Consider the following 12,146-nt stretch of genomic DNA (forward strand, 5'->3'; position numbering starts at 1 on the left):
TGAGTACCTGCGAAAATGGTATTGGATCAAAATAAAAATATTGGAATCACCATAACCAAAAACCCCCGTTGAAGGATTGCAGTCCCCCATCTTCAGCAACGCAGAAAAAACGTGTTTTGCGTTTAAAGCAGTTATTTGTCTCTTTTTTACTCGTTATGGGTTTTTTTTTATCGTCGCCGCTTTTTGGGTACTCAAACATTATGTGTGATCGCTTATTTGAAAGAAAGTTATTATACCAAGTGGTTTTTGTAAGAAACAAAAGATAATATTAACGAAATGCAATTTCTGAAAAAAATAATAAAAGCTAATTTCACCTAACAGGAAACCCAATCGAATCCACAATTTCATCACAATCGACTGGATTTTCATATTACAAGTCAGCAGCGCAATAAATTTCAGTATAGAAGATAATTTGGTTGCAGTTGTGTCCGAACTTTTTGTTTGGCAAATTATTAACTCGGTATTACAGCCAACCACTAAGTCTTCAACATTACCAGCAAAACTGGTCGTGAATGATGGAGGAATAACCGAACCTACATAGGTTGCCGCATCGTTGAGTACATTTTTGCAGTCAGAGAAAATAATGAACTAAATTATTCCGACCAAAAGTCGGAATAAGTGAAGGTAAAGCGGTGATGTTGGGTAACAAGAAGATTGATCAAGTGGACTGCTGATCAAGTGGATGGCATAGACAGGTTCTGACAGATTGCTAAAGATCTTCCTTGCTGGCCAATCGTTTAGGGCCAAAAGAAAAGTAGGTCGTCCCTTAATTGGGTGGGAGGAAAGTTACTTTTAAAAGGGGCAACTGGTGTTTTCCTAGGACTAAAAATAGGAATAAGTGAAGGTGAAGAGGTGATGTTGGGTAACGAGAAGATCGATGAAGTAGACAGCTTCACCTACCTCGATAGAAATAATAATAAGACAGTGGGTACGGTAAAGATGTTAAAAGTAGAATAGCCTAGGCTCAGGATATTTTTTCACATTTGAAAAAAGTTTGTCAGAATAGGAACATAGGTCTGCGAGCCAAGATTGGAATATTGGAAGCTACTGTGATAAAAAATATTGCTCTGAAGCGTGGGCGCTCCGAAAACCGAAGGGAATTTGTTAGATGTTTTCCATAGATATTGTTTTGGATACCCAAGTGACTAACCGTATCTCCAACACTAAGCTGTACGATAAATGTGGTTCAATCCCGCTTTCTATGCCTATAACTAGAGAAAGGTTGAGATGGTTTATATAAGTCCTGATAGATTGCTAAAGATCTTCCTTACTGGCCAATCGCTTAGGGCCAAACGAAAAGCGGGTCGTCCCTGAATTGGGTGGGAGGATGTCATAAGGGAAGTTTTAGGGATAATGGGAACTTCCTGAGAGAGTGTACAGAGGAGCCCTTGAATCGATTGGGATGAAGGAGTGTGCGTAGCTACGGTAGCCTGAGGTAGCTTTGTGTTAGTAGTAGAATAGTAAAAATTTCGTATAATGCTGTAACGTAATAAAATGGAAGTTTATGGTGCCGTAGCGGTCATACGAAGCCCTATGAAACTATCTTCAAAGTAACTTTCTTTGTTTAATTTATGTATGCTTTTAAGGGGCAACTATGATTAATGTGTATTACACAGAAGGAAAAGCCTTTGACTTTTTCAAGTTGGAATAGTAAAGAACGAACCCCAAGGAATCAGGCAGCGAAGTCGTTTTTTTAGTATCAATGACACCATCACGAATTAACACTTATATTGTTAATGAGACGCGACCTGACATATTTTTATACACTAACGGTGTGACGTAATTATATGCTGGTGGCACAGATGTCTATATAACTAACGTCACCATATAGTTTTACTTTTAACGTCATTCACGTTTGTAACCTACGATTATGACTTCATTAATCATCTTGTATACGGAGATGCGATTGTTTGTCAAAAAAATTGATTTTATTTTAAATATGGTATGTTGTTAGTTACGAAAGGCATTAGCTAAACTAATTCCATTTAAAATGGTCCACTAAACAGCTCTATGGTGACCCAGAGCCCTGCTAATAGTGGAGGAAAGACAAACGGAAAAAAAAACAGAAAACATTGGTGCTCATGCGAAAAAAGAAGTCATTTTCCTTGTTGTTCAAGCCGGGGGACACGGTTTTTGGAGATGGCCATTCCAATGGTGTGCTTTTTATTTCTTTACAACTTTTTTTCAAAATTATTAATTTTGGGTTACCATGGGGTTCCTCCTTTGCTAGTTAGCTGCGGTAGTACGTCCTTTACTAGGTAAAGTATTTGATTTATCCATTGTTTCTTTTTTTTGGCAAGAGCCAGATTAGTGAAGTCTCTATCGATCAAACCATAATAATAGCATTCCAGAGTGCTCCCTGTTGCCTAAAAATATAAGATAGCATTTATCCCAACAAAATGAAATGTATAACAAATATGCATTCAGTATTAATGCTCAGCAGTCAACAGCCCATGGATTGTTCTGGCGTACCCGGTTGACCGGCCTTATTTCAAACAGTAGGCTGTACGGAAGATGGAGTTCAATCCCACTTTCTAGGGCCATAATGAAAGAAGGGTTGAGATGGCTAAGGCACGTTCTGTGGATGAAGGATGACAGATTGCCGAGGATTATACTTTTCGCCCAACCGTCAAGAGCTAAACGGAATACAGGTTGTCCTCGTATGGAATGGGAGGATGCTATAAAGAACGATTTAAAGGAAACGGGAACTTCCTAGGAGGGTGTAAAGAGGGAGGCCTTGAATAGATTAGAATAGAGGAAGAGTGTACGTAGCTGTGTTGGCCTCAGGCGGTTTGTTGCTGCGGTGAGTTGTTAGTAATTGTAGTAGTAGTAGTCAACAGGAACAATATCAAATATGCTCTATGGCCGGGAGCGCAGGGAAAAAGAAACGAAAAAAAGAATCTAAGTGATTCCCATTAACATTAACCCATCCACGATACACAAAGTTAAACAAGGCAATGCACCGGCTGGTAGTGGTTTCTTTTATGTTTTTTGATTTTAAAACTTGGCACTCAAAAGTTAAATTAAAGAAGTGAAAGACATATGAGGCTCAGTTCGTCATTCTGAGAATGACAGTTGATTCATTTTGATTTGTTTTTCTTTGATTCGCGACAGCTCATTGTTTTGGAGTGGCAACGTTCAACTTAGTTGTTACCACAGTGTGGGACGAAGTCGAATCCTTCAGGTTTGAAGCAGAATCAGTTCACCACAGCACTGTGGCAACTGATTAGGTAAAGATACAATTCAGTTTGTGGTTTCTAAGACGTGGTATTAATGTTAGAACAAATACACCATATTCTTATCATATTTCATCTCAAAACCTATGAAATTCAAGTAATACCACCCCCGCCCATTCCTTATTGTCTATCCTATTTCAAGACTTGACTGATCCAATGCCAATCCTTACATTTGAAAGTTCTGTACAGTTCTAGAACCGCTCAAAATTGTAAATGATAGCGGTAGACTCATTTAAAGCAGAGGCATGGAAGAATATCAAACAGTTCGTGGTAACGAACTGTAAGTAAGGAGCGACCTGGCACGAAATTTTGACAACAATATATACTTCAAAAGAATCGGATTTTTACGCTGATTTTAAATATATAAGTTTCATCAAATTTAGTCTTACCCATTAAAAGTTACGAGTTTGAGAAAATTCGCCCTATTTTTGAAAAAAGGGGGAAACACCCCATAAAAGTCATAGAATCTTAATGAAAATCACTATCAGATTCAGCGTATCACAGAACCCTACTGTGGCAGTTTCAAGCTCATATCTACAAAAACGTGGAATTTGTAATTTTTTTACCAGAAGAAAGATCGCGGATGCGCATTTATTTGTTTATCTGTTTGTTTGTTTTTTTTATTTTCTTCCCAGGGATGAGAGTGTCGATCCGGTGGTTCTAGAATGTTGTGAGAGGGCTCATTTTAACGCAAATTAAAAGTTCTAGTGTCTTTTTTATGTGACCAAAAATATTGGAGGGCAACTAGCCCCCCTCCTACGCCTATTCTTCCCAACTCTACTTTTTAAAACAATAAAATTTTTAGCGTAATGAGCGGAGCGTTGAGGAGGGAACAGCCCCTTTCATATACGGAATAATTTCTGTTCGTTTTAAGTTTTAATGTCACTCCTTACTTTCAGTTTAAAAAAAGCTTGTTTTTTTTCTATTTAATAGTAATTAAGAAACAGCGATTAATAGAGAAGCAAAAGTCAAGTTTGGTTCAATATCTAGAAAGGGGTTTGTCCGAAAAATTTGGACATTAATTTATTTTTCAAAATAGGGAAAAGAACTTTGCCAACAGCGCTAAAAATTGAAAAATCAAATAAAGGTTTGTTTGTAACTTAGGTGCTAATGGTGTTTTTTTTAGGGCTTGTCAGGTATAGTTCACTACAGTAGTATCCTATATGAAAATTTAAACAAAAAGAAAGAATTTGTGGAGGTTTTAGGGTGCAAGTTCAGGGTGCAAGAATGGAATGGAAAATTTATGTCAAGAAGACTAATTCGCTAAGGGTACGAATAAGTGAAGGTGAAGAGGTGATGCTAGGTAACGAAAAGATCGATCAAATCGATAGCTTCACTTGCCTAGGTAGTATTACTAATAAGAATGGTTGGTACAGTCAAAATGTTGATAGTAGAAAAGCCAAGGTGCAGGGTGTTTTTCACAGTTGGAAAAAGTTTGGAAAAATAGGAAGATAAGTATGCGAACCAAGATTAGAATTTTGGAAGCTACAGTAATGACAGTTATCAAATATGGTCCTGAGGCGATGGCGCTCCGAAAAACGGAGAATTTGCTTGAAACTTTCCAGAGAAATTGTCTACGGAATGTTTTGGGTACTCAGCAGACTGACCCCTTTCTTAAATAGTAAGCTATATGAAAAACGGTGTTCAGTTCCGCTTTCTAATGCTATTTTTTAGAGAAAAAAGGGTGTAAAGAGGGGGGCTTTGAATAGATTGTGATTGAGGGGTGCGTGTTTAGCTGTGTTGGCTTCAGGACGCTTGATGCTGCAGTGAGTTATTGCTAGTAATAGTAGTTATAAAAATGTCGTGGGACATAATAAAACAGAAATGTCATGAAGCTTCCGCGTCATATGAAACCCCATAAAACTCTCTTGATGTAACTGATGAATGCTTCTAAGGGGCAACTATAGCTGATGTGTATATTGCACATAGTAAAGAACGATTTGTTATAATTGTAAACAATGAGCACCAGGGAATAAGGCAGCAAAGTCGTTCTTTATCATGATATAACATTGCGAATTACCAATTTAAAAAGCTAATGCGGTGTAACCCGTCGCCCTTTCATATACTGATGGTACTGACGTCATTGTAACTTACGTCATCATAATATTTTTTTACTCTCAAGGTCATTTATGGTTGTAACCTACAGCATGACGTCGTATATCGTCTTGTATACGAAAATGCAGTTTGTTGTCAAAAAATTGATTTTGTTTAATTTTTTTGTTTTTTAATTCTAAAAGGTACTAGATTTTGCAATTTTCTTTAAAATGAGCGTTTGAACAGCTCTTTCGGATGTTCCGGTGCCCCACTCGCAGCGTAGGGGAAAAACGGAATAAAGACGACATCAGTGCAACCTATTGTTCATGCCTGAGGGCTGCATCCCTGTACAGTATTTTTGATCCTAGCGATTTCAGTTGATACACTTCTTACTTAGATCCTATTCTTTTTCAAAGTAATTAATGTTGGGTTACTATGGGCCATGTTCGCCCTTTACTAGGTTACACCTACCGCTGCAACTACGACATAATAATTTGCCGTCGTTTTATAAGTTTTAAGTTATATTTCTTTGTCAGGGGGTTGGCGTACAAATTGCTTATCCATTTTCCGGATGCGATGCCTTATTCAATCTTAATAATTATTGAATTTATCAAATAATTAAAATTAATAAGTATTGATATTTATAATTATTAGTTGGTTGTTAATTCATAATACTTACCAATCAGGTAATTTTTATCTAATGAAAAATAATAATTTATATAAATATGAAATCTGTTGAGCTTACTTTACTAATTGATAAAGATTCTGAAATACAATGATCATCCCTTTTTTCTATCTATTCATTTCTTAGTAATAATTTTGTGTTAGAAACTTTCGTAAGCCATTAGTTTGTTGTTATTTTTTTTACCTTATTACCTACGGTTTTATTTTCAAATTTACTTAACTTACAAATTTATAATTTTGTCAATTTGTAATATATTTAATTTATATTTGTAAATTTAAATTTACAACTATACTTAATTTTAGGCACAAACATGGAAACCAATCCCAATGCAATGAAAACCTGTGAAAAGAATACAATATTCACTAACGTTGCCAAAACCTCAGATGGTGGTGTCTTTTGGGAAGGTATGGAAAAAGAGGTTTCACCCGATGTTTCAATTACCTCCTGGCTTGGTGAGGTAAGCTAAATTTTATCCACCTTCTAAATTAAGAAGTGTTTTGCAGTATTCAGCTACAGCAAAGTAAAAGAAAAAGGTATATTAACCATCCTCACTGTTTGGTCACAGATAAGTCTAAGGTAACCCATGACCTAATTCCTTGGTCAAACAGGTACATTTTAGTGAAAAGGCGAAAGTTTTGTAACATGCAGCTTTTTTTACAGATGGCTCGTGCATCTGCTTCATTCATTTATGTCGGGTGCATATAAATGATTTTGCGAAACCGAAAACCGGTCAAAGGCTCTCACAGAAAGCGTAATTCGTCTGTGTGTGTGAACAATTGTGCATTCCTAGATGCGCAAAACTAACGCACTAGTTCTACCTTGCGATGTCGTCTTTCCAAGACCACGCTGCCTTTCTATGATGGAACAAGAACCCAGTTATAACCCTCTAAGCAAATGAATCGGAAGCTTGCTGTGACCCGGGAATTATTATTTTGTTTTGTTTAAATATAGTTTGTTGTAATTTTAATACTTTAGTTTCTCTACGGATTTCTACTGATGATATTGATGACTGACTGTGTCGTCAAAATAGCAATAGGTTTCTAATAAAAGGACCTATCCCTATTGGAACATTTATGGGTTTCATAAAAAAAAACCCACAATAAGGAAAACTCACTTCTTGAAAATCATTGAAAAACAGTGGCATAAAAAGGTAAATTTTTAGGTTTTTGGCATCTATCGATTTGTGACATCATCCATTAATTGACGGTATCCAATTAAACTCGGTTTTCACAGGAGTATGTTTACGGTTCGCTTCTGTTTTGGATCATATTTGAGAAATATATTTTTCCCGCCCGGAGTATTTGATTTGAAATGGATACATGCTTCCTTTTCAAAAAATGTGCAAAGTTGACTGTGCATTATAAGTATTGTTTTAGATAGGCATTCAAACAAGTCTTTTTTTAAGAAATTTTCTTCGCAGACACCAAAAGCAAGAAGAACAATAGGGGATTTCTCAAGACAGTGGGAAACAAATTAGAATGAATATTAGAATGAACGAGTCCTGGTTGAACTTCGCTGAGGTAAGGATGCTGGGACTGTTGATTGAAAAATTTTTCATTTTAGTTTTATTGATTTTATTCTGTTGTAAGTTGTTTCTTCTTATATATTTTTGTATTGCTGAAGACGGCCCTTTGACATAGAGCCGAAATATTCATTCTAATTTGTTTCCCATTGTCTTGAGAAGTTCCCTACTGTTCTTCTTGTTTTTGGTGTTTGTGATGGAAAGGCAGTGAGGTCTTAATCGCTATTTAAATTTTCTTCGGAGAAATGTCTCGTTCAATCGGAGGTTCTACCCTCAACTATCAGTGACGTTAATTGGCTGTTTTTGCTTAACAGTGCTGTAGCCCTCTGCCTGACCTTAGTTTCTGTCTTGCCAAGTAGCTGCATAAGCTGAATTACCAGCTGCATGAGTGTATAACAGCTATTCTCAACACGGCTCCTATTTCAAGAAATTGGAACTGATGCGACTTAACTTCCTGCTACCTTACTTAGGCTGTCTGAGGTAAACAAGTTCATATGAGGGTTCTTTCCTCATTATAGATGCTATGTTTTATTTTATTGTTGACCGTAATATCGGTAATCAAAGTAAAATCAAAGTTACTAAGTTCAGGGTTTAATTTGGTTTATAGTCTTGTCAAGTAGTTGCATACGACATGTAAAAGTTTAAACAGATTAGATTTGTTCATTTCTATACAGTGACCCCTGGGTTCAGTTTTAAAAGCCCAGCCACAATGAGAAAAAATGCATGGATTTATTTTACGGAAAAACAAATATTATTGAATGAGAGTCGATTCCAGGGGCCGTACATCGATCCCTAAAGTCTCTCAGGGTACCTAAAGTCATAGTGGTCTTTAAAAAAGCCTATTTTTGAAAAACTTCCTAATGTCCTTATTTTCAGTGCGTCAGCTTGCCAACACATTACCATAGACATTGCCTTTTTGGTTTACAATATTTCATTGTCATTTGATAGGTTCGTTACTGCCCCCTGTCATTTTGATCATGGCGTGAAGTAAGTATTTAGATGGCAGTTTCTCTTTCGATTCAGAAATTTGAAATGTAGTGTCGCATGCATTCTGGAATGTGCTGATTTTAGGAAAGGCCTCTTTAGGTGCGCATATGGATATTTGGATTAAAATGTTACAGATCAGCTTATTATTATAGTGAAAAGTTAGTTTCTGGTTAGAGTGCAGTCATTTGAAGTTACACTAACTTGTTGTAGTCCTATCAGCCCAGTCAGGAACACAATATTTTTTCTATAGTCAGATAAAGTCAGGAACGCAGTATTGTGCCACAGTCTCCTTTCATATGGCGTTAATCAAGCAGTTCGTGGTAACGAACTGTAGTAAGGAGCGACCCGGCTCAATAGTAACCAAAAGTCTAAAAAATGGAATTTTGGTACCAATAGCTACATCAAAAGAATCGCATTTTAATGCTGATTTTAAATATATAAGTTTCATCAAGTTTAGTCTTACCCATCAAAAGTTACGAGCCTGAGAAAATTTGCGGTTATTTTAGAAAATAGGGGGAAACACCCCCTAAAAGTCATAGAATCTTAACGAAAATCACGCCATCAGATTCAGCGTATCAGAGAACCCTACTGTAGAAGTTTCAAGCTCCTATCTACAAAAATGTAGAATTTTATATTTTTTGCCAGAAGGCAGATCACGGATGCGTGTTTATTTGTTTTTTTGTTGTTGTTTTTTTGTTTTTTTCCCAGGGGTGATCGTATCGACCCAGTTGTCCTAGAATGTTGCGAGAGGGCTCATTCTAACGGAAATGAAAAGTTCTAGTGCCCTTTTTAAGTGACCAAAAAAATTGGAGGGCACCTAGGTCCCCTCCCACGCTAATTATTTTCCCAAAGTCAACGGATCAAAATTCTGAGATAGCCATTTTATTCAGCGTAGGCGAAAAACCTTATAACTATGTCTTTTGGGACGACTTACTCCTCACAGTCCCCGTGGGAGGGTTACAAGTTCAAAACTTTGACCAGTGCTTACATATAGTAATGGTTATTGGGAAGTGTACAGGCGTTTTCAGGAGGATTTTTTGGTTGGAGACAGGGGTTGAGAAGAGGGGAATATGCTGGGGGAACTTTCCATCGAGGAATTACTGTTTTAAAATATAGTTTTCCATAGTTTTTTACTGTTTTAAAATATAGAGTTAAGAGAAAGAGTCAAACTTTAGCGTAAAGAGCGGGGTGTTGAGTAGGAAAAGCCCCTTTCATATACGGAGTAATTTCTGTTCGTTTTAAGTTTTAATGTCGCTCCTTACTTTCATTTAAAAAACTTGTTTTTTTTATTTAATTCAAAATGAATTGTCACGGATCAAATGGGACTATGATTTTGTTCTCTATCCTCTAAAAGATGCCAGAGTTCCACTTAAGCCTAGTTTTTTCAGTCTTGTCCTCCTCTTTGTTGCGCTCTGTTCATCTTATTAGTGTTTTCTTCGTCAATCCTGTCACACTAACTGTGTTTTTTTTGGTCTTGTCCGCTGACATGAGTCTCGATCTTTTCTGACAAAACTGTCTATTCTGTGACATGATAATCAATGTAGTTTGGCCGTCAGTTTCCTTGTCCTGTTGTCCCTGTGACAAGAATGAAAAAAAACTAAAAGAAGTGGCAAGACCAGATGCAAAAAAATACGGGGCTTTAATGGGGTTATAATTCAGTTGAATCATCACTAAGTCAAGTGAGATTACGATTCCAATTTTAATTGAGTAAGTGATGATTCGATTTTGAATTACAACCATACTAAATGAAACTCTGGCCTCTTTTAGACGATAGATATGACAATTATAATCTCACTTGACTTACTGACAATTCATTTTGAATTACCGCCATATTGAAGAAGACTCTGGCATCTTTTTGAAGATGGAAAAAATGATGTTTTCCTGACTTTATCAGCCTACCTCTTTGTGAAGAAGGCCATGAGACACAGTTAGGATGAGTAGCCTATTTGTATCTCAAGATACAGAAGACTATATATCTTGGTAGAACACCTGCTGGAGTTTGGTGTGTTATTGGCATTTAATTGATTGCCAGCATTCTGAATTTTTTCGTCTTGTGTGTTTATTTGTGTAATTTGGAATAATGGACCACAATAAGATAGCTAAAAATAAACATATCATTCAATTCAAAATTCAATGCTGCATCCAAATACAGTCATTTCTTGCAGACTCCTTTCAGAAATTTAGAAAATTCATCACTGACGGGATTCTATACTTCCTCTAGATTCTATAAATCAAGGTTTTTGTGGAGACGAAGGGGTTCAGGGCCAGCCTCTGGGTTCTGGGTGGGGCAACCTAGACCCTGAATTCTAAGCTTGGTGAAAACTAAACCAGAAATAGGTTTTTCAGATTCTGGATTCTTGAAATTCCAGAATTTTCTAAATTTCTGCAAAAAATGATTTTTTTTTTTTTTATTATTATTCAGATATAGGATCAAATTTTAAGTCAAATGGTATGTTTATTTCTTAGCTATCTCATTTTGGTCCTATATTTTTTTTTTTTTTTTTTTTTTTTTTTTGACTTGAAAATCCATTTTTAACTGAAACATTAAGCTTTGTGGTACTGACATTAGTGATCTTTGCCATCCAATAGTCGTCAAAATAGTATAGTCGGCATCAAATATTAAGTCTTGTCGAATATACTTTCAATTATTGACATGTTGGTACATACTTGGTTAAAGTCGTTGGCAATGAACGGAAACTTTTTCTTTTGAAATTTGAAATGAAAATTGATTGGGAATACTAAAACTTTATAAAGAAACCTTTTTGTTTTACACATAGAACAATATTAAGGCATTTTTTGAATCTGAATTATCATACGGAATTCGAAACACATTATAGCTGCTGTCACATTTTGTGATATTATCGACCTGGAACGCTTCAATTCTTTCGCCAATAGATGAGACCATGAAATTGTGAAGTCATATCTAGGGATTCAATTTGACGTCCTAATCACCAGAAGGAGGCTGAGAACGAAAAAAAAAAATCCTAGAAAAAAAATATCAGTTCTACATGTTTGGTATCTAAATACTACGGTGTCGCATTTTAAGACTTTTTGCTTCATTGCAATGATGTCTGAGGGGCTAATTTGATTAGAAATGCATATTCTAGTGGTAGATTCAAAAAAATTTAAGGATATTTACTTTTCTAAAATGGGTTTTAAATGGCAAATATAAGGAATAATACACTTTTAAGTCATAGATTTCTGAAATTTCCGCGGCTTTGGGGCTGAAAGTGCTATGTCTGCCGAATGATCGGTACTCAATGAGAAAGGTGGGCGTGCCATTGTGAAGCAACGGCGCATTTTATTGGTACAATATAGATGAATTCGCATCTCATATAGCTTTGCCCCCCTTAAAAATCGGCTAGTTACGCCACTGGTAATAGACAAAACTCCTGTAATAGACTGTGTTTCCAAGTAGGCTCAGTATAAGGTTTGTTACAGGTTAAAACATATTTTTTGCTGGTAAATATATATAAATATATATATATATATATATATATATATATATATATATATATATATATATATATATATATATATATATATATATATATATATATATATATATATGCGTAAACCAAGTGACTGTATGCCTATGTCCCAATAATTCCTTTTGAATAAGAAAAAGATAAAATGCTTAAAAGCCCCTCAAGTTTTGCCATACAACTTTTTAACCAAATAA

At 35.8% G+C, this 12,146-nt stretch overlaps 1 protein-coding gene across 3 annotated transcripts in view; it reads left to right on the forward strand.

The window, feature by feature from the left end:
• LOC136032698 (phosphoenolpyruvate carboxykinase, cytosolic [GTP]-like) overlaps positions 1-12,146 on the forward strand; it is a 102,718-nt gene that overhangs the window by 74,800 nt on the left and 15,772 nt on the right. For all 3 annotated transcript variants that reach the window (XM_065713002.1, XM_065713001.1, XM_065713000.1), the window contains exon 8: positions 6,258-6,412. In XM_065713002.1, the coding sequence (XP_065569074.1) occupies positions 6,258-6,412 (155 nt within the window). The remainder of the gene's footprint in view (positions 1-6,257; positions 6,413-12,146) is intronic.

The sequence above is a fragment of the Artemia franciscana genome, chromosome 11 (assembly GCF_032884065.1).
Source record: "Artemia franciscana chromosome 11, ASM3288406v1, whole genome shotgun sequence".
Classification (NCBI taxonomy): Eukaryota; Metazoa; Arthropoda; class Branchiopoda; order Anostraca; family Artemiidae; genus Artemia; species Artemia franciscana.